Source organism: Leptodactylus fuscus, chromosome 5, assembly GCF_031893055.1.
Source record: "Leptodactylus fuscus isolate aLepFus1 chromosome 5, aLepFus1.hap2, whole genome shotgun sequence".
Taxonomy (NCBI): domain Eukaryota; kingdom Metazoa; phylum Chordata; class Amphibia; order Anura; family Leptodactylidae; genus Leptodactylus; species Leptodactylus fuscus.
The window spans coordinates 79035424-79058496 of NC_134269.1; the positions used below are offsets into that span (position 1 = coordinate 79035424).

Below are 23073 nucleotides of genomic sequence, written 5' to 3' on the forward strand. Positions count from 1 at the left end.
CTTTGACAAATCTGCCATGATCTGTTTTTTGTTTTTTTTTATTCCATTCAATCTCAGGTTTTTCATTTTCACTTTTTACTGATATTGTAACATGTTATGCCATTCTGGGTATTAGAAAGCCATGTAAACCTGATTAAAATAAACCTAGGTATCAACTGGCTCCTAAAATCAAAAGTGTAACGTGAAGCTTCTGGGCCTCAGTGCATATTCTTTTGATATCTACTGTTATATTTTACAGAACCCCCAACCAATCACCTGTAATTTGTAATATTGTTGACATCTTGTGACAAAGGAGCTTTGGATCCTTTCAGACAGTAGACTGCGATTGTGACTACTATCACTGCAACCCCAACAATTCTACTGATTATCCTAATCTTAAGAAAAGGGCAGAATTGTTCATTTTTACTGTCAGTTTTTATCACGATTTTCATGGTTTGGTTGTTTTTGCAAGAACATTAGGCCAACTCAGTTGTGTTCTGGTCTCAAAATTGAGCTGATATTGGTACAAATAGTAGGAGGTAACAGTAAAAAAAAAAAAAAAAATTAAAGGTGGACCTATGCTGAAGTTCACAGGGGTAGAGATATATTCATTGCACTTTTCTTTATGACTCCATATTTATAATATGTTCTAGCTATTCAATAATGTAGCTGTCCTGTAGAATAAATAAAGTATCCAAAGTGTGTGAGGTTCTAAGAAATCTATACAGTCACAACAATACTTCATTCAACAAGAAAGTCAGTGGCTTTGTTTCTAGTTCCAGTCTGTCGGTAATGAATCATCCATGAATGTGTCTCAAGTGGTTCCTCTATCTACACAATCCAAGGTCTTTGTGTAGCTAATAATAAGAGTTCTGTGTAGTAAGCGGAACAATGTTTGTTCATGTTAAGTGTGAAGAGAAGCCATTCTTGACTTGGTATTCACTAAGCTAAAGTGAGAATAATATTTACAGGTCTACAGGGCCTTATTTTAACATTTTTCTCCTTTCTGTGAAATCCAGTTTCTGTCTCTTGTGTATTCTTTCCCTAGTTATTGGTCATTGGTCTGAGATGCAAGTGGTTATGACCCCCTTCCAGTCCCAGTTTCTCTGTTTTACACTGGTTTTCACTTATACTTACAGTCAGAATTAGTGAGGATTTCTGCTGCCAATAACAGGGAAAGGAATGCAGAAGGGACATAAAGTGGATTTCAATGCAGAATTTCAGAGTAAAGAGACAAAAACATTCAATATATGTATACAAGTGTAATAAAGTACATTACAAAAACTAATAATGACACAAATTCTGGCAGAAAACAAGAGTTGTTGTTTAGGTATGCCATAAAGTGAACATTCATTCTTGAACACCATTTTGTATTTTTTGGTTATATATGTCCAATATATAGTGTTGCACATGTTGACTGTCTATGTCTGTACAAGTAAAGTTGTAAGTGAGAAAAATAAAATTCTCTAAGTACAACAATGTCTAGTTGCAGTGAGCCGAAAGGGTATATACGGCCATAGACATCAGGAAAATGTCAGTCATGCCAGCTGACTTCAGGGGAATGCCTAAAACCTTTTCTCTGATGGCAGATGTCCTGGGAAAGAACAATCGGGTGATTGAATTATAACATGCCTGATCCTTTTGTTTCAGGAAACATAAGCCAGATGTGTCTGGCAATATTTTACACCCTTCTCCTGTTCAGAGCACATGCACACTTGGCCAACAATCCTATATTCTTCTTGATAACTAGGTTGTACACAGGGTAGTATATCCATGTGGCGTAAATAAAGGTACCAATCATTACACTAGAACAGTCTGAATAAAACACTGATGTTTAGCTTATCAGGGCATTGTATTGCACATACAATACTACATTTTTTTCTTGTTTCTAATATTCGTGTGTTTATAATACTTTTTACTTACTGGGACTTAGTACAATATATTGTACATGTAGCCTAATCATGCATTGGTCTCTTGATAAAAAAAAGGTGTGTTTCCTGTCCAAACATTCACATCCTACTGTGTACTTACAGTAAATATAGTAACTACTTATTCATTTCTCTAAGTATAGCTTTAGGATTCTGTTTCTTCATTATTTAAGAATGCATTGCTTTACAGACATAGAAGCATTAAGGGGGAATTCACACGTAGTAAAGTGGAGCGCAATCTGGCACGTATACGCGTGTCAGCAGTTTGCGCACAAAATTATGCGGCGTATACGCTCGTAACTCCCATTGAAATCAATGGGATCTTTTTGAGTGCGCAAACTGCTGACATGTGAATTCCCCCTTACAATCACATGGATTTGCATTTAACGTCATAGAACTTTTGTAACTATTTGTTGTTTGGCTGGTTACCTTTTTTAAATGAAATCTTACAGTGCTAATATCTCCTTTATTATAGCAATACTTTCACGCTGGAGGAAGTGGACTGAAGAAGAATTTTCTGGAGAAGAGCCAAGACCTACAGTCATTGAAATATGCTCTCAGCCTCTACACTCAAACTACTGATGCTTTGATAAAAAAATTTATAGAAACGCAGACATCTCAAGGTATGTGTGCTTCATTTATACTCTTCCTAATAATTAAAATCTGTGGGATCTAGTGAAGTTATGGAGATAAATAACAGTTTTAGAGCAATTCTAGACTTGCTCTTTTCATTAGCACTTAGTAAATTATGGGAATTGTCATTAATGAATAGGCAAAGCTCTTCGCCCCTCCTTTCTGAAATGCGGGCTGAAGGCATTTTATTTCTGTGCTTGTTTCCAGGAAACATAAAAATTATTTTCCAAAGTAATTGGAAGCTATTATAGCCAGAAACCAAACAAATATATTGTTCCTTAGTATCGAAATTAGTAAGACACCTCAGTTGCTGCAATGGCTATATTTTCAATATACTTAACCATATTTGTAATACAGACAGTGTAAAATACTCCTTAAACTAGCTGTTTGTCTTCTATTCAAAAGCAACCCTCCACTTAACAATAAAAAGTACAATAAATAAGTAATTTTATTTGCCTGGTGCCCTCCCTTTATATCTTTCTGGCACAGTGCCTCCAATTCCGAGTCACCTCTTACACCTCTTAACTTTTTTTTTTGGAAAGTATCCAGAACCTCTAGCTTCTTACTACTACTGCTTTCCCTGCTTTTCACTTATTACTTCCAACTAATATTGGTAGTTTTTGAGCCAAAGACAGTAGTGGATTGAGCAGAAGGAAGATGCACTTCCTATATATTTTCCATTCCTTTTATAAGGAAAATGTTTGTTTTTGTAATGTGTTAGCCAGTGGATAGAAAATATAAAAAACAAAAAACTTGAAAGTCTTCAGTAGTTGATACCTTTTTTTTTTAAATTTTTAATGGCTAACTCATAATGATGACAGATTATAACGTTTCGAAGCTCTCGGCTTCTTCTTCAGATATATCTAAAAACAATTTCTGAAGGCTGCATATTTATGTACAACAGGACACTAGGAATAGAATTTTAGGAGGGAGGGGGGAAGAGGGGAAGAGGCTTATTGGTATATATACGTAAACAATTCCACAGTTCCCAGGTTCTTATCAGGTCACAGAGTGGATTTATGGCTGTCTCAGTTCAGTGATTTCTGTAGGATGCCACGAACCCATGTGAGAGGTTCATCCCATTCTCCAGAGTGTTAAATAAGGTCATCAGCTTGTACTCATAAATCCGTCTGTTCTTCCTGGATTCTAAATTCCCTCTTAGGACCAAAATTTTCATGTCATTGGTGATATTATGATCTTCATTGCAGAAATGTTTTGACACAGGAAGGTCCATTCGCTGTTCTCTAATCGTATGGCGATGTGAGTTTATCCTCATTCTGAGATTCTGACCGGTCTCTCCAACATACAAATGTGGAACATTTAGTGCACATTATTAAATACACTACATTAGGTGTGTTACAGGTGAACATACCTGGGATTTTATATTCCCTGTTGGAATTTGGTATCTCTATCTTGCCAGTGGTCAGTATGTGAGGGCAGGTTTTGCACCTTTTCTGTCTGCATGGAAATGTTCCTGTGTTAGTTGGAGGTGACAGTGAGCTGCTAATCACATCACCATACAATTAGAGAACAGAGAATGGACCTTCCTGTGTCAAAACATTTCTGCAATGAAGATCATAATATCACCAATGACATGAAAATTTTGGTCCTAAGAGGGAATTTTAAATCCAGGAAGAACAGACGGATTTATGAGTACAAGCATGGAGAGCATGTGTAGGGTGGTAGAGAGAAGTGAGAGAGGATATATAGGTAGGTGCAGCATTGCAGAGACCTTTGTGGATGATGGTGATAAGTTTAGATTGAATTCCATAGTGGAAAGGCAATTAGCAAAATGACTGGCACATGCTGAAGGCCCAGGTGTAGTATGTAGACCAATAGATGAGCCTGGCTTCCATATTCAGGATAGATAGTAGAGGGCTAGTTTAGAGACAACTAGGCTTATTAGTAGGGAGTCATTGGAAAATGTTTGTTCTCGTACCGTGTTAGCCAGTGGGTTGGAAATATAAAGGAGTCATTGTAATCAAGTCAAGGGTGTATTCTGGTAATTTGGCATGTGCATGCAAGTGATTGAATATAGGGGCAAAGGAAACTTCTAAATCAAACGCAACCCCAAGACAATTCACATATTGCCTTGGTGTTATGGTAAGGAACACAGTCTAAAATGGAAATATGGGTGTTAGGCCAGTTAGTAGATGGTGGAAACAGCAGTAGTTCAGGTTTAGAAAGATTGCATTTCAGATAGAGGGAAGACATAATGTGAGAGACAGCAGAGAGATGGTCACTGGTGTTCTCTAGTAGAGCGGGGTGATGTCACAGGAAAAGTTCTAAGTGACAAACTAAGTAAAACTAAGTGACATCAGAATAAAGATGGCAAAAGCAAATTTGCTGATAGTTTGTCCAGTAGTGTACTGTGCTGAGGGAGTAATGGGGAAGAATTAGGCCATAAGGAAACCTGACAACTAAGGGAAGAGGAGAAGAGAGAGACAAAAAATTATATGGAAATGTAGTCAGAGAGCTAGGAGGCTAATAGAGTATAACATGCTGAGGAGAGGTTGATGGTCTACAGTGTCAAATGCTGAAAAGATATTCAGAATAATAATAATAATAGAATAATTGTCATCAGATTTAGCTGTAAGAAGGTCATTGTAGATTTTTGTAAGGGCAGTTTCAGCAGAGAATGATAATCAGATTGAGGTAAGAGGTAAGGTGAGGTAAGAGGTAAAGAAGAGGGCTAGTGGAGAGAGTGGATTATACAAGAGTAGACCAAATGTAGGGGATTAGAGAAAAGTCAGTTGTTAGCAAAAGGATACATCAAGAAACATTTTTTTCAGCAGTGGGGTTATGATAAGTTTGAAAGAGGAAAGAAAGATTCAAGAGGAAGAGGTTAAATTATTATGGTAAGTAGTGATAGCTAGAGACAGAGACCGAGGAGGAGTGAAGGGGTAGAGTTGCTAATGCATATAGAAACACAAGAAGAAGGAAAGAGCTTGTAACTGGCTCAAAGAAAGAGAGTGAACAGGATGAAGTGTGGTAAGGAAGAGTATTAATGCTGCGTGTGGCTTTAGTGATTATTTCTTGATGGATATCGTCATTTTTTCTTTCGAGAAAATGGTCAGTTCTCCAGCTTTGAGTTCTGTGATGAGCACCTGCTTGTCTTTGGATAGTTTTGGGTTTTCAGATAGTGAGGAGATGAGAGTAATATTATTTGGCATGGAGTTATAGGTTTAGAACATGAACTTGAAGTAAAGGTAGTCTGTTGATTTATGTGATTTTTTTTCCCACAGATGTTTAGCACAGCCAGAGCATTGCTGAAGAAATAGCATTTGTGGTGTGTGCCAGGATTTACACCAATGTCAAAAGTTTTGGATGGACATGGGCACTGCCTCATCCAATGCACTTTTAAGAGTTTATTGTAGTTAATGGTAGCCGATAGGGGCAGTGATGACTGCAAATTGCCTGAAAGCTGCCGAGTAAACTGAGTGGCAGATGGGGAGATGAGGTGTTAGTGGGGATGTTACAGTCACAGTATAGAAAATGAGGAAACCAAGAAGTAAAGTGGTCCAGGAGCTGGTAGGGTAAGCAAGGGGAGGGGTAGGTAACAGCTAATGGAAGGGAGAGTGGGTGGAAGATTGTAATGGTGTAGACCAAACAGCAAGGGCGGTAGTATTAGACTACTGAATGCAGCTTTTAGTGATGCAGGTTGAAACTTTTTGAATGGAATAAGTCATTTCATTTTGCATTCCTGCATACAGAATTTATTTGAATTTAGTTCGCTAGTTGGACATGTCTGTATATTTCACTTAATAAGTCCACTTCTTATGAATATGAAGGATACTATATTAGTAAGCCTATCTTAGTAAGTTGTTATCAACCTAGAACTTTAAATCATGAGGGCCATACTTACCTCAGTATTCCTTCTTACTCACTGAAGTATATTTCTTTGCCCATATTACTTTGACTCAGCATATGAATAATCTTGTATGTCAAAGGGATATTCCCATGTAGGTACCAATTTTTAAATTTGTAGATAATTAACAGTTAAACATTTTTGCAAATATAAGTAATTAAACATTTTGCATAGTTTTAAAGATTTCTCTAAATATCTTGTGGTCATAAGTTGTGGTCTTGATCGATTGCCAGTGGATATGACCATGAATGCAGGATCTTTCTAACATCATAAAATCAGCCATGATGTCCTTATTGTGGCCGGGATATCTTCTGAGACATGTAGTGCCCCTACAAAATCATAGCTGGGTTCCTGACAAGACCAGACCATAGAAAGTTTCTAGATTGGTGGTCGCATCCATTGGCAACCGATCAAGACAACAGACTGTAACCTGTAATCCTGACCGAAAAAAAAAACATCTGAACTCCGCCTCAGACAGAATTTAGATTGAAGGTTGGGCTTCACCTTGAGGCAGTCTATTTCTCAGCTTGTTTGCAAAAATATTGTTTGTGGTTGTTGCACTGAAGAGAGAAAAGAAGTGAGAAAAAATTAGAATCTGGCATTGTGACAGATATGTGACGTGACTGAATTCAGCTAGTGGCCCATTGATTTAGTAAAGCATTGCTGGTCTGAGCATATGGGCCTGCACTAATTACCATTTCCTGACATGTCTATATGACATTTTAGAAAATGACTTGGCTAGAATTCCCCATTAAGTGCATCTTTCTTAATTTACACAACTAATTACCCTCCATTAGTTATCCCAGAAGTAGTTTCTTTTTTGTTTGGGTTTGTGTTCATTTGATATATTTTGCTGCTGTTGTTTCCGATATGGTTCCAGCAGCATTACCTTCATAATCGTGCTTAAATTGTAGCATATCAAGTGATCACATCTAAATAAAGGATATTGCAATAAAATGAACTTATGGTTAAAAAAAGAAAAATCATAAAAAATAATTATTTAAATATTTTTTAACTATTTTTTTTTAAACAATAATGATGTAATGTAACACTCTCCTAAAAAGTAGGCGGAAACATGTCGCTGTTGTGCTTTCTGAATGGAATAATGTGATAAAGATCTTATAACTTTCTGCAGCTGACAAAAATATACAGTATGTTTCCCTTCAGGGGGGGTCACACTATTGATTCTGTCACTAGAATATATTTTTGATATACAGTAGTAGAAAAAGTTTGGAACAATGAAATCAATCATGGTACGTAGGATCTTCATTTGACAAATCTCCTTTCAGAGGAAGCTTGTCTCTTGCGGATTGAAATGCCAAAGTAGAGCTTTAATTTTCCAATATGTTTCCATGAGTGTCACTATCATCAAATCCCAAGACTTGTCTAAATATTTTTTTTTACCACTAAAGGACATTTGCCAGACAATAATACACAATGTTGTTATATTTGTTACATTAACTCAGTGCAGCTCCTGTCAAGAAGATCCATATGTTAACTTTACAGTGTTGGAGGAATTGTTTACAGTTTGATTGACTTTCTATCTCCCAGTCCTATAGCACTGTTAGGCTCTATTTGCACCATTTTTTCTGTACTTTATTCCTTTTTTATCATAAAAATATATGTCTGTTAAACGTCCATTGATTTCAGTGGGATGTTTCTGATAGCAAATGTTTGCAGTGGACATCAGGTAGTCTCTGTTCCATCAGGTTATTACTGTAAATGAAATAGAATCAGGGCTGGAATGAGGGGTAGACAAGAATAGACACCTGTCAATGACACCACTTTGCAATTTTTATCGTATTTTTGCTGCAATCATAGGAAAAAATTAATAAAATTGATATGTGGAATAAGCTCTTTTGAAGAACTTTCAAGATCAAGACGTCATCAAAGATCCTTAGGCCACTGGGAAATAGGATCTATCCTTAAGTATTGATAGATGCTATTTCCTAGTGGAGTATAGGACCTATAATAATGTAATGAGCCATGTGCAGGCCCTGAATCCACAGTGAGCAGAATCTACAGAGCGGCAGAAGAGAAGACCGTACAGTAGATAAGTGTCTGGTCTGAGGTCTGTGATTGTTTGGGGGTCTGGGCTCTGTATATAAGGGCTGTAGGACTGATCTGGGGGTCTGTATTTCTTCTGGAGTAAATATTTTATGAAGTCTTGTCTGTATTTACTTAGGGTTCCTTACTGGCTCTGTATTTAGGGGTTCTGTTCTTATATTTAGATGGTCTGGAGTCTGTATTTAGTTGGGGTCTATTTTTATTATGTGGTTTGGGTATGTATTTATTCTGTGGCATGTAATATGGGATGTAATCGAAAGGTTTTTCACCATCAGAATTGCTGTAATGTTGCTATAATATCCCATCACTTCTTCATCATTGGGTATGGCTGCTGGTACTCCTACCAATCCAGGGAATGCAGAGAGGTTCCTTCTAAGATTTTCTTTGCACAGTGGCAGTTCTGTCCTACTACCTTTCAGAAACGATAATATAGCCCCATTCACTTGAAAGGAGATTTGTAACAGGTTCTTGCACATATGTTGGATACCCCTGCTGTGCAAAGGAAATAAGTAATTGGCTTGTACCTAATCGGCTTCTACTTAGATTGGCTATGCTGGGGATGTAATTGCTAGCATATGCTGTTCTAGCAATATCACATCACTTTTTATGTTGTGATACCCCTCTAAAGTGAGCTGAATCATTTAGGCTTCCATCTTCGTGTGTTAAAATACAAATAGTGTCGTAATGGCAAAAAATGACAACTTTTTGTTTGAATTTTACACGTTATTTTAATTACTTTGCTTTTTAGTACATTTCAGTTATTTTATATAAAACATTACTGTCAAAAGTACATCAAAGCTTTTATACTGTACCTAGGAATTAAAGTAGTAATGATGACCACCAGTTTTCACCATAGTAATATGCGGCCATATTTATGTAAATTAGTACCTGTCATATAGAAGGACAGTCCAACTATGAGATGAGATTTAAATTGTTACTTACGATGTAGCTATTGAATTGATATGGCTAAATCTGTGACTTTAATTTTGAGATCTTAATAGTCTTAAATAATGTGAATTATATAAGGTCAGAGTCTGCATTGTATTGGTTTGATTTTTATATAGTCATCTTTAAACAATTGATGCTTCCATTTTTAATATGAACTATAAATACCACATATAAAGACTGTTTTTGACTCCTTAAAATAATTTAAAGAGTCCATAATGTTAAAAAGAATATTATAAAATTAATGTTATACTAATCACAGAAGCATACTACCTAGGACTCAGAAGCTTACAGTGTTCTTAAAGAGCATTTGGCTCTTTTATAATGGGTCTGACAACCATTATAAAGAGAACCTGTTATATTGAAATCTGCACGCAGCATGTTATTGAGCAGGAGGGCCTGTACATTATTTAGTGGGAAAAGGTCCACAGGAATGTATTACTAAATAGTCATTATTTTACACCTCTTCCCCTTCTGGACTTAGGAGTCCAGTGGGTGGTCCTACCCAGCAATTGACAGGTTACCTGCATACTAATACAAAGGTAACTAATTGCATTGAAGATGTCAGGACTAAGGAGTTAGTATTAATTCCAGCTATTTGTTATTACTTACGAAGATATTATGCGAGTAACATTGTAGCTCCAATCTTTTTGACAACAGTGTTTTAGAATATGTTAGAAGACTGTATAGGCGCATCGATCTGTGCTATACTGGCATTGCATCTGGCTGTCACTTTTTGCACTGTTTGTTGTTATATGTATACAGTTTTCTTTTTATAGACTTTAAAAAAGTACACTTTATTTTAAAGCATATTTATTCACTTTGTTCACAAATACTGTACATGAAAGGATTCCAGGCCCGGGAAGAAATTAAACCATATTAAATAAATGCTTAAGTAGTTTACCAGGAGGAGGTGGTAAAATATTTAAGCTTTTCTTTGGGAAATGTTTCAAGAAAATAAATGTACTTTAAAGTGTACTTCTGTAAAGCTTATGAAAAGAAATGTGCAAGTCAGCATTGATCTCACATGTTTAAAATGTAAAATACAGAATGCATGTGTTTGATCATTTCGAATTTTGATCTGTAGTTGATCCTTTCATTGACTTCAGTGTGATGAAACTAAAGATTGAGCACACATGGAGCAATATGGTAATACATTATACATAATAAAAAAAAATGGCAGCATATAGGTATCTGTTCAGGAATATTTTGCACATAGAACATAAGTTTACTTTCTTAGCTATTTTGTTTTATGTGAACTTATGCTGATTTTCATATTAGGTAAACATGTTGAAAATAAAGCTTCAGTGCCTCCACATTCCTGGGAGAAAAGAGTGAGCATTGATTTATCATTAACCCCTCTGCTCCCAGGTCCATGGTCTTTATCTGCTGTAGACACTGAGCAGCAGCATGTCTTGTGCGCCCGAAGGAGAACAGATCAAAGCTTTGAGTAGTGAACGGATACTCACCACTTTCTACATAGCAGCTTGTAGGCCACAAGTCAGAGGTACCTTGTGGCCTACAAATTGTTAAGCAGTAGAGTAGAAATCCGTATGTGTAGGAAAGATACGGAATACGCCAGTCACAATAGGTGATTTCATAGCGTATCTAGTCCTCTTTACACTGGTCACAGACGATATCTAGAAAACCAATAGGGTCTCCTTCAGTCCAGACTACTGAGTCTATGGTCTGTTGTCCATCACCAGGAAACAAGAAGTGATTGACTAGTTTATTTCTGAATGGCCGCAGTTAGAACTGCAGAATTTTTTCGATTTTGTTAAAATAGAGAAAATTGCATGGGAAATGAAAGGTTCTTATTAATTATAATACATGTAATACGTTTTTATTTAATAAAAAATGTAATTATAGCAATAGGTCATTTTCTCATGACGCATTCCCTTTAATGCCATTCAGATATATATTTTACGACATCCATATGAGTCATAGACACAATTGTTGGAAATGTTCATTGAGATCTATGGGAGAGTTTTCTAGACATTCTCCATGATCTTTATACGGGGAAGAGGGAGTAGATAAACTGTGTCAACTAGTTATTGTGAATAATATAGCTATGTAATACATATAATATTGATAATATATATTATCTATATAGATAACTGTTATTGTTAGTGTCATACTGCCTTTGTTTAAAAAGAGGAGACTGCTGCAATAATACAGAACACAAAACCTATTATTAGGTGTAGAGGCCATATATATATATATATATATATATATATATATACACTCACCGGCCACTTTATTAGGTACACCATGCTTGTAACGGGTTGGACCCCCTTTTGCCTTCAGAACTGCCTCAATTCTTCGTGGCATAGATTCAACAAGGTGCTGGAAGCATTCCTCAGAGATTTTGGTCCATATTTACATGATGGCATCACACAGTTGCCGCAGATTTATCGGCTGCACATCCATGATGCGAATCTCCCGTTCCACCACATCCCAAAGATGCTCTATTGGATTGAGATCTGGTGATTGTGGAGGCCATTGGAGTACAGTGAACTCATTGTCATGTTCAAGAAACCAGTCTGAGATGATTCCAGCTTTATGACATGGCACATTATCCTGCTGAAAGTAGCCATCAGATGTTGGGTACATTGTGGTCATAAAGGGATGGACATGGTCAGCAACAATACTCAGGTAGGCTTTGGCGTTGCAGCGATGCTCAATTGGTACCAAGGGGCCCAAAGAGTGCCAAGAAAATATTCCCCACACCATGACACCACCACCACCACCAGCCTGAACCGTTGATACAAGGCAGGATGGATCCATGCTTTCATGTTGTTGACGCCAAATTCTGACCCTACCATCCAAATGTCGCAGCAGAAATCGAGACTCATCAGACCAGGCAACGTTTTTCCAATCTTCAATTGTCCAATTTCGATGAGCTTGTGCAAATTGTAGCCTCAGTTTCCTGTTCTTAGCTGAAAGGAGTGGCACCCGGTGTGGTGGTCTGCTGCTGTAGCCCATCTGCCTCAAAGTTCGACATACTGTGCATTCAGAGATGCTCTTCTGGCTACCTTGGTTGTAACGGGTGGCTATTTGAGTCACTGTTGCCTTTCTATCAGCTCGAACCAGTCTGGCCATTCTCCTCTGACCTCTGGCATCAACAACGCATTTCCGCCCACAGAACTGCCGCTCACTGGATGTTTTTTCTTTTTCGGACCATTCTCTATAAACCCTAGAGATGGTTGTGCGTGAAAATCCCAGTAGATCAGCAGTTTCTGAAATACTCAGACCAGCCCTTCTGGCACCAACAACCATGCCACGTTCAAAGGCACTCAAATCACCTTTCTTCCCCATACTGATGCTCGGTTTGAACTGCAGGAGATTGTCTTGACCATGTCTACATGCCTAAATGCACTGAGTTGCCGCCATGTGATTGGCTGATTAGAAATTAAGTGTTAACGAGCAGTTGGACAGGTGTACCTAATAAAGTGGCCGGTGAGTGTATATATATATATATATACACACACACACACACACACACACACACACACACACACACACACACACACACAGATGAATATAGATTAGATATAGTAAGAAAAAAATTTTTTTTAATAGTCTATTTTCTAACAACGCATTTCATTTAACAAGTAAATAGCCAATGTTTATCAGTAGGGGAACTTCATTATTAAGGCAAATTATTACGTAATGACAAAGCATTAAAAAAATCTGCAAAAACTGTACGTCTTCCATGAATTGTTTCTGTAAAATTGCAATCACATATAAAAATGATTGTGGATTTTGGGGTAACACGGTAGCTCAGTGGTTGGAACTGCAGCCTTGCAGCGCTGGAGTCCTGGAGTTCGAATCCCGCCAGGAACAGCATCTGCAAGGAGTTTGTATGTTCTCCTCGTGTTTGTGTGGATTTCCTCCCATTCTACAAAGAGATACTGATATGGAAAAAAAAGTACATTGTGATCCCTTAATGGTGCTCACAATCTACATCTAAAAAAAGAAAAAAAAAAAGGTGTGGATTTTACATGTAGGTTATAAATCAGCGAAAACCATGGGAAAACTAATAAATTGATAAAAATTCCATGTTCTGAACTCTGCTTGGTGGCTCATAAAATTCCATCAACTATGCACTTGTCAGCCTGCGCCTTTCTTGTGAATCTACAACTCCCAGCAATCATAGATTAAAGCACAAGCAAGCAACATGTAAGAAGAATCCCTTCTGCTACAAATAGCAAATCTATGGTGAGAATTGCAAATCTATAAATGAATAGTAGCAATAAATGTGATAATGTCAGTAATAAGGTTAAAATGATCTTGACTTGGCTTGACTTAGTTCAGCTTATAAATTGAGACCAATGGAATAATAAAATAATTACTCAGATTCATTAAATCGATGACAACTAAACCAGAACCACCGGCTAGAAAATTATCACTTAGAAAGCTCCAAATTTCCACTAATTGCAAATTTCGGTGACTGACAATGTGGTTAACCGTTACATAAATCTTACCACATTCCGTGGCATTGACAATAAAACTCAACCCCAGAATAGAAACTGTTTCATCTGTCACGATGAGATCCACACTGTTATATATTACTAGAAGCACCTTTAATTACTCCTTTCATGTCAAATATTAACATAATGTCAAGGCTTAGCAAAGGAGGTTTTAATAGGAATGTAACAGAAAAAATACAGACTTCTCCCAGTAAAGGTCTTAAATAGAATTGCTTTGGCTTTGTACATTGACAGTTTCTCATCAGAGCTGCCTTTGTGCATATTAATGAGCAGTTTAGACCTGCTGTGCATTTTACAGCTCTTTACACTGCAGTAAGGAGCTCAGTTATTTGACATATTATAGACAGATTATGTGACCAGGGCTGAACAAAACCACAAGTACTACTGTGTGCCTGAAACCCCATCGAAAACCTAGCCAACAGGGAAATTATAGCTGTAATACAACCTGAGTGTACAATGGCTTAGTTTGGCAATGCAGGAGTTATTAACAACAGTAAAAAGGGAAGCCATTTTGCTTTTTGATCAGGTGTTGATACAGTCCCTACTGCAGTTTTGTTCAGGGACCCTGTATCTATACATAAAGGACAGTATAATTTAATAAAGTAATGGTATAATCTAGCTAAGGATTAAGTGGCGACATCATACAATTTGGCAGAATATATAGGGTGAGGACACAGAACACAGTTTGTGTTCATTAAAATAAATGTATATTGAGGCCAAGGACACACAGGGTTAGTTTTCAGAAGAATAGCCAAAGTATAATAGCTGATGGCTAACCCATTGCAACCAGTGTACAGTAGCAGTGTAAGGGATGGGATCTAAACAGGTCCAATTCATACACTGCAGAAAAAAACTGCAGCACAAAGTGTCTTACTCTATGGGTTTTGAGCATGCAGCACATCAATTATTGCAGCAGGTTTGACTGTGGTTTCTACCCTTTGCAAGTAAAAGATTGAAAGCCAGGTCAATCGCCTAATAAGCCACTCTGATAACCAGACAACTTCACTACTTTTTGCTGCCGCCAGGTCTATTGCCGCAATGGACATCCTGTGGCAAACCCATCCTTAGTCTTCCTAGCCTTATGCAATATTGTTATGGGCAGAATTGTACTGGCCTTTGGGCAGTAAGGTCGATAAAGAAACCTTACTCCAATGACAATTTTTAAGATTTCCATACTGTCACATAAAAATATTTAAAAAATTTATAATGTGTGTACCGTCAAAAAGTCCTCATCAATGGCCCTTTTGAGTTGCCACAAGAGGGCAATAATTGAAAACAGATGTATATGGCCACCATTATAGCTCTATAAATCTGTGAATAGTAAATTTCCCCTCATCGTAGCTGCCAGAATGTCATCATTTACTGTAATTCGACAGATGCAACAGATGTTAACAATGTGGTAAAAATTTCACTGAAAATGGTTGTATGAGATAAACCATGCAGCACTGACCTTGGCTGTATTCATATCTTTCTAACCCTTCATTCCCTTTACGTGCCTTTCTTTAACCTTGGCTAAAAATGTTCTGTTAACCCATGTAGAATATATCACAGTTCTAAAACTAAGGATTTGTTTTTGTTGTCATGTCTCTTTTGACATTTTTTGACCTGCTTTAAGCCCCCGTTCACATGGAGTAAACGCGTGTATTTTGGCAAAATACACATGTAAAAAATACACGTGTAAAAATAGGACTCCAATTCACTTTAATAACATTTTACACGTGTATTTTGACGTGTTTTTTTACATGTGTAAAAAAAATGTCATTAAATTCAATGGGAGTCTTATTTTTACATGTGTATTTTTTACACGTGTATTTTGCCAAAATACATGCGCGTTTACTCCGTGTGAACGGGCCCACACTATTTCACATACATGGCCGTCAGGGAATGTGATTAGTTACCGCATTCCCACGTGCATGTACGTGATGGTGATCACAGGGCTCAGAAACAGAGCTGTGCGATCATCTGTGTCTGACAGCCAGGCTCCCGCTGCAACAGTGGGGATGGTGATGAACACCATTCCCTGCTGTTTAATCCTTAAGATGCTGTGATCATTTATACAGTATGTATACCATGGGTAGATAAACTGTGGACTCTATTTTGAAGGTATTGGAGTGTTGCTTCATCTTTGTGGTTTGGACTTTGGGGTCGCTTTTTTCTTTTTCTTTTCATATTTCATAGTATCTTATTTTTGCAGCTGCTTTACACTGGCTACTTCTACTTAGCTTGCTTGCAAACCCAACATCCAAGTCCCCAGTTTCATTCCATTTATGATGTATGCAATAGATAAATTAATTTACATTTCTCATTAAAAATCATCTCCATGTTTTTGGCCATGCTTCCTACTTATCTGAGTTTTTTGTAATATTTTTCAATAAAATAAGTTTAAAGGGAGTCTACCAACTCCTCTAAGCATCTTTAACTGCCACTACATCATTACTGAGCACATTACAGTGTTAAACATCCTATCTCTGTTATCTCTGTCACTTTTATAGATTTTTTAAAAAAAAAACACCTTAGGTCTTATGCAAATGAAGCAGTTGGTGTATTGGGGCCTCTAGCCCTGGGGGCAATGCTCTTGCTGCTCAAATAGAATGGGCAATGTCATAGTATTGAGAGGAAGAACTGTCACTGCACAGGGTGGTGCAGACGATAGATGAGGGGGTGATAAGAGGAGTGCTCCAGAGAGCAGATGTCCCGCCCTCAGTGCACCACTTGTTTTGCATAACACCTCAAAGTAGTTTTTCTTCAATTCTGCAAAGCTTATACAAAGGTTGTTGTAATGTGCTCTGTAACACAGTGGTAACAGTTGAATATGCTTGGAGTCGGTGAGTATACTCCCTTTTACATTATCCTACAAAGTTTTATATCATTAGACAAATCAGGCACTTCACCTTCAGTTCCATAGCAGGGTCACTAATAAACAGATTAACTAGAATCAGGCTTAACACTGTCTGTGCGCCGACTTTAGCCCATTTAGAGCATGAACCATTTATATCACCTCATTGTTTTTTGTTTCAGTCAAGTCCTTACCCGTCTGAATAAATTTCATGGAATAATAAATGGAATATTACATTTATTAGGAAGTACAACTTGTACTGAAGTAACTAAACTCTTAAACTCTGTGTAAACAAAAAGATAAAAGTTATGGCTGTTGGAAGGTGGGGAAGGGTATATACTTTATGTGGACGTGTGTCATGTAATAGAATGTTTCACAGAAAATAAGTCATCCCTCGAAAATAAGGCATAGAGGAGGTTTTGCTAATTTGCCTAATATAAAGCACCCCCCGAAAGTAAGACATCCCCAAAAAACATTGCAGCCGGCTGAACACTGTGTGTGGTGCTCCGTGTGCACAGGAAAGCCGGCTGCTGCCTCTGCTGTGACACCGTACGTTGTATCCACTGTTCCTGCTTCTGTAAGATAAGCTGGGAGATGCCTGCTGTGCATACACTACGGTAAGATCGTATACGGTGAGGAGTCCACTCTCCCAGCTCATTCAACAGCAGTTGTAACAGTGGATCAGAGCAGAGGCAGCAGCCGGCTTTACTGTGCGAACAGTGCACAGCGTTCAGGCTGCAATGCCCATAAAGTGAGGCTCTCTGACGCAACCATCGGAAGCTTCGATAAGCCCTGCCCACCACTTCTGCCACCGCTGCGACCAACAGCAACATCAGCGCTGCTATGAAGATGGGGAAGGTAAGTAGCATACCTCCCCTCCTCCCCTAACCTCCTGCACCACCTACAACCGGCAGTCATGCCAGCGCCCCGCTAAGGGGACGTTGTCCCCCGCTCGAGCCGCTCCTTACATAAGACATCCCCTGAAAATAAGACATGTCATATATTCAGGACCAGAATTTAATATAAGACACTGTCTTATTTTCAGGGAAACACGGTAGCTTGCTATCTGGTCATGAAAGAGGTTGTGCAGGATAAATATTTTTTTTTTTTTTAAATTAGACCAGAAAAAAAACATACTCACCTGTCCCAGGTGCTCTGATGTCCCTGTTGCTCCGATATCTTCTTGCTGAGAAAGTCCTCATTGGCTGTGACATCCCAGGTCCCTTTTCCTTAGGCCACTGATTGGCCTCCACGATCACATGACCACTGAGGACTATCAGCAGCCTAAGGAAAGGACCTGGGGACATCCCAAGTCTTTCACTGACGCTGCTGATTGGTCTCAGTGGTCACTTGCGATGGGGGGACTTCTGCCAGAAGAAAACATTGGAGCAGGAGACTGGAACACGCTGGGAGGCATCAGAACATCGGGAACAGATGATTATGGGGGGTTTTTTCACTTCCCTGGCCCAATTTGTTTTTTTTTTTTTTTTTTTTTTTTTTATCCTGGGCAACCTCTTTAATTGTATCTTGTTGTTTTCACATAAAATAAATTAAGTGCTACCTGTGTGAATCTGTACCCCAGTAGCGTAAGTGACAGTAATTATGTAATTTCACCATATTGAAATCCATCATTCTGGTATAGGGACACTTGATTTCACATTTTATATGAACTGATCACCTTGGAACCTTCTCAATAGCAGAATTCATTTACATTTCAGATGATACTGACACAACACAAAGGGTTACATTCAGTGGGACAATGCCACAGCTCTTCACTCCAAGCTGAAAAAGCAGCTTCTTTTTAAAGCAAATATCCCTCAGCCAGATTAATCCATCTGTTCCTGTAAATTTACCATTGTTTAACAACTGTTCCCTAAAAACAAGCCTGTCAAACCTTTAAGCAGAATTCTGCCAGATGGCCGGAAATTCAGTCTTTTGAAAACTTGGGACATTTGAGGTTTTATTTTTTTCTGATGAATATAAAGAAGATATCCTAAAATATGTTGAAGCATAAGGGTCTGTCCAGGAGGAAGTAAAACCGGAGCAGATGATCATTTCTATATATAATACAGTATTAATTATTATGGATTAATCAATGGACATTTTACTGTAAATACTGTATGTTATGCAAAGTAGTAGAATTTTGTATATTTCAATAATTACAGTTATTTTCTTCATAAACTTACATTTATCATTTAGTTCAAAGAGCATGCTTACCCCTAGCACTTTACTGTGGTAAAGCGAGTAAGGCCAAATAACCCATTGGTATCTGATTTATATTGGTCACATTCTGCTTATGCTGGATTCATGGAGGTACATGGAGATTATTACAATATTGTCATCCCCATTGAGATATTCAGATGTTGTATTATAGTACTGGTACACATCCTCTACTATGCGCTATATTGTAGCAAGATTGACATTGCTCAAGTGATGCCTATAATGTGCATATAAGTTTGTAGTATAGGCAATAATGAACAGCCTCTGGGGCTTGCAGGTTGACATGACACCATTTTCATTTGGCTCCTAAACAGACAATCTGTGTGAACCCAGTGTTCAATGTTCTGTCCAAGTCCACAATGAAAAGATATTACATATGTAGCAAGATAGATAGATAGATAGATATTGTCAGTCACTGTCCCATATAGGGCTCACAATGTACATTCCCTATCAGTATGTCTTTGGCATGTGGGAGGAAACCGGAGTACCCGGAGGAAACCCACGCAAACATGGGGAGAACATACAAACTCCTTGCAGATGTTGTCCTTGGCAGTAGTTGAACCTAGGACTCAAGCGCTGCAAGGCTGCAGTGCTAATCACTAAGCCACCGTGCTGCCCAGTGATTAGCACTGCAGCCTTGCAGTGCTGGAGTCCTAGGTTCAAATCCTGCCAAGGGCAACATCTGCAAGGAGTCTGTATGTTCTCCCCGTGTTTGCGTGAGTTTCCTCCGGGTACTCCAGTTTCCTCCCACACACCAAAGACATATTGATAGGGAATGTAAATTGTGAGCCCTATATGGGACAGTGACTGACAATATCTGTAAAGCGCTGCGGAATATGATGGAGCTATATAAGTAAGATAGATAGATAGATAGATAGATAGATAGATAGATAGATAGATAGATGGATAGATCATACTTGCCAACTTTTGTTGGCAGAGATACATGAGTCAAGAGAGGAAAATTTTCGCATGGTCAAGCCATTTTTACTAAAGGTATAACCTTTTTGAGGTTGTACCACACATCTTTTTGGGACTTAACACACACACCATTTGTGATGTGGACATGAGCTGCACAAAAACTGTCCATGTTATCTATAATATGACCGGAAACCTGGCAGATGCAGGAGCATTCTGCAGGACTTGGATGATTTACCCACACTTTCAAGATGCTGGTAGGTCACCCTTTTGCTGGAGCCTTCCAGTTGTTTTGGGAGAGTTGAAAAGTATAAGAGAGAGAGAGATGATGATGTCATTTTAGGTGCATTTTAGCTCAGTGGTCACAGAATTGCAATGTGTCCTTTATGTGTCTTATTTATGGTATGAAAACTGTAAGTGTACGTTTGATCCAATTCACAAGCCCAGTTGGCTCTGACATTGTAGTGACTCCAACTTTGGACCTAGTATGTATAATATTTCTTTGAATGAATACTAAAATACAGAAGCAGTAGAATAATTTTTTAACCCCTTCCCGACGATGGCATTTTTTGATTTTCGTTTTTCATTTTTGACTCCCCTCCTTCTAAACCCCATAACTTTTTTATTTCTCCGCTCCCAGAGCCATATGAGGTCTTAATCTTTGCGGGACAAATTTTTCTTCATGATGCCACCATTAATTATTCTGTATAATTTACTGGGAAGCTGGAAAAAATTCAGAATGGGGTGAATTTGAAGACAAAATGCATGTCTATGACTTTCTTACGGGCTTCGGTTTTACGGCGTTCACTGTGCAGTCAAAATGACATGTCCCCTGTATTCTGTGTTTTGGTACAATTCCGGGGATACCAAATTTATATGGTTTTATTTACATTTTAACCCCTTAAAAAAAAATCCAAAACTCTGTTAAAAAATTTTTTTCTAAAAGTCGCCATATTCTGACAGCCGTAACTTTTTTATACGTCCGTGTATTGGGATGTATAGGGCGTCTTTTTTTGCGGGGCCGGGTGTTCTTTTTAGTTCTACCATTTTCGGGAAATGTTATTGCTTTGATCACTTTTTATTCAAATTTTTTATCAGAATCAAAACAGTGAAAAACGGCAGTTTGGCACTTTTGACTATTTTTCCCGCTACGGCGTTTACCGAACAGGAAAAATATTTTAATAGATTTGTAGAGCGGGCGATTTCGGACACAGGGATACCTAACATGTATGTGTTTCACAGTATTTAACTACCTTAATATGTGTTCTAGGGAAAGGGAAAGTTTTTTTTTTTTTTTACTTTTTTTTGCATTTATTAGACCCCCTAGGGGTCTTAAACCCCAGGGGGTCTGATCACTAATGCAATGCATTACAATGCTAATGCATTGCAAAATACTGGCACTTCTATTTCAGGCTATGTAGCATAGCCTGCAATAGAATCAATGTAATGACAAGCTGGGGAGCCTTCACAAGGCTCTCGGCTGCCATAGTAACGTGACGTCGGCCCTGGAGCTTACGCGGGTGCCGGCGATGACCAGGAAAATGGCGGCGCCCATGTGCCAGCTTTGACCGAGGTGCCGGAAGAGTTAATGCAGTAGACACCCGGCGGCTATGTCGGTCACCATAGTTACACACCTGGCATGCGCCGTACTAGTTCAAGTGGACTCCTTAAACAGAATACTGATCGCAGATGTGAACCAGGCCTTAAGAGGAGGATTATAGAGTATTTCATATGTTCAAGAATTAGTACACTGTAATACATTAGAAAATCCAATATTTTAAGTAAAATATTTAAAAGTAACTTTCACATTATATAGTGCTAAAACAATTATAAGCAGACAATACAATACTGTAACATCTAAATAAAGGTCATTAAATAAAATTAAAATAAAGGAGAATTGAAACATCTATCTGTATTACATTGTATCACTCAATGCCATGTTCACAAGGCTGTATTTGTTCTGTATTTTTTCCATAATTTCAAGGTTTAGTAAGACACAATGGAAATGGCATATCGTTCTTATTTTCAGCTCCTGGTTTTGCCCATATTGTGATCATAAATCAATAAATGCTATTGTCCTCTTTTGACTCTCACATCAGTAATAATCTGAGATGCATGTGGTACAGCTTATTATGTGGGTGAGAGTCATTTATATTTATGCAACCTTTGTTGAATTTGCTGGGGGTTTTTGGGTACTGGCTATTAGCACCCTCTCAGTAAGATGGAGCACATTATATACAGGATACCATTAACGTGTTCTCCTAATTGTGGACAATTTATCTATTAAGTGGTGGGCCGCCTCTCATTTCTTAGTCTGCGGTGCAGGAGGACATACTTCAAGACTGCCTATTCAATCTGTTTTGGCATACTGTACTGTAGTTATGCATGAATATTTTTTGAACAAGCGGTTCAGAAACAGCTAAGACAACTGATCAGAGAAGGGAAAGCCAACTACAGGCGGAAGATGGAACTACAGATGGGGGAGGGTAGAATCTCTGAGGTGTGGGACAGCCTTAAGGCAATTTCAGGACACAAGAAAAAAACAACAGGGCATCAAACAGTAGGGGACAGGAAGTGGCTTAACAAGCTTAATCTATTCTTCAATAGATTCGACTCCAAGCAAATGCTCCCTCCACCAGCATGTCAGCCAATCCCCCTCCCCTCACACACCAAGACCCAACCCCCACCGAACTGCGGTCAACTGCAATCTGAATATCTGATCCTGCGGGAGTCTCTAGTGTGTAAGGAAATGAAGAAGATTAGAGCAAACCAAGCGGGAGGACCAGATGGTATAAGCGCAAGAGTTCTTAAAATGTGCAGTGACCAGCTGTGTGAAATTATTACGCACATGTACAATATGAGTCTAAAGCTGGGAGTGGTACCTCAACTGTGGAAAACATCTTGCGTGGTACCAGTCCCAAAGAAACCCAACCCGATGGGCTACAATGACTACCAACCAGTAGCACTGACATCTCACCTGATGAAGGTCCTAGAGAGACTGGTCCTGACACACCTACGCCCCCTAGTGAGCTCCGCTCTGGACCCCCTCCAATTTGCCTATCGGCCGGGCATTGGGGTAGATGATGCCATCATCCACCTTCTTCATAGAGCTCTCTCTCACCTGGAGAAACCCGGGAACACTGTGAGAATAATGTTCTTTGATTTCTCTAGTGCTTTCAACACCATTCA

At 38.4% G+C, this 23073-nt stretch overlaps 1 protein-coding gene across 1 annotated transcript in view; it reads left to right on the forward strand.

The window, feature by feature from the left end:
* UNC13C (unc-13 homolog C) overlaps positions 1-23073 on the forward strand; it is a 482392-nt gene that overhangs the window by 448680 nt on the left and 10639 nt on the right. Inside the window, exon 31 of the mRNA XM_075273478.1 lies at positions 2383-2530. Coding sequence (XP_075129579.1) covers positions 2383-2530 — 148 coding nt within the window. The remainder of the gene's footprint in view (positions 1-2382; positions 2531-23073) is intronic.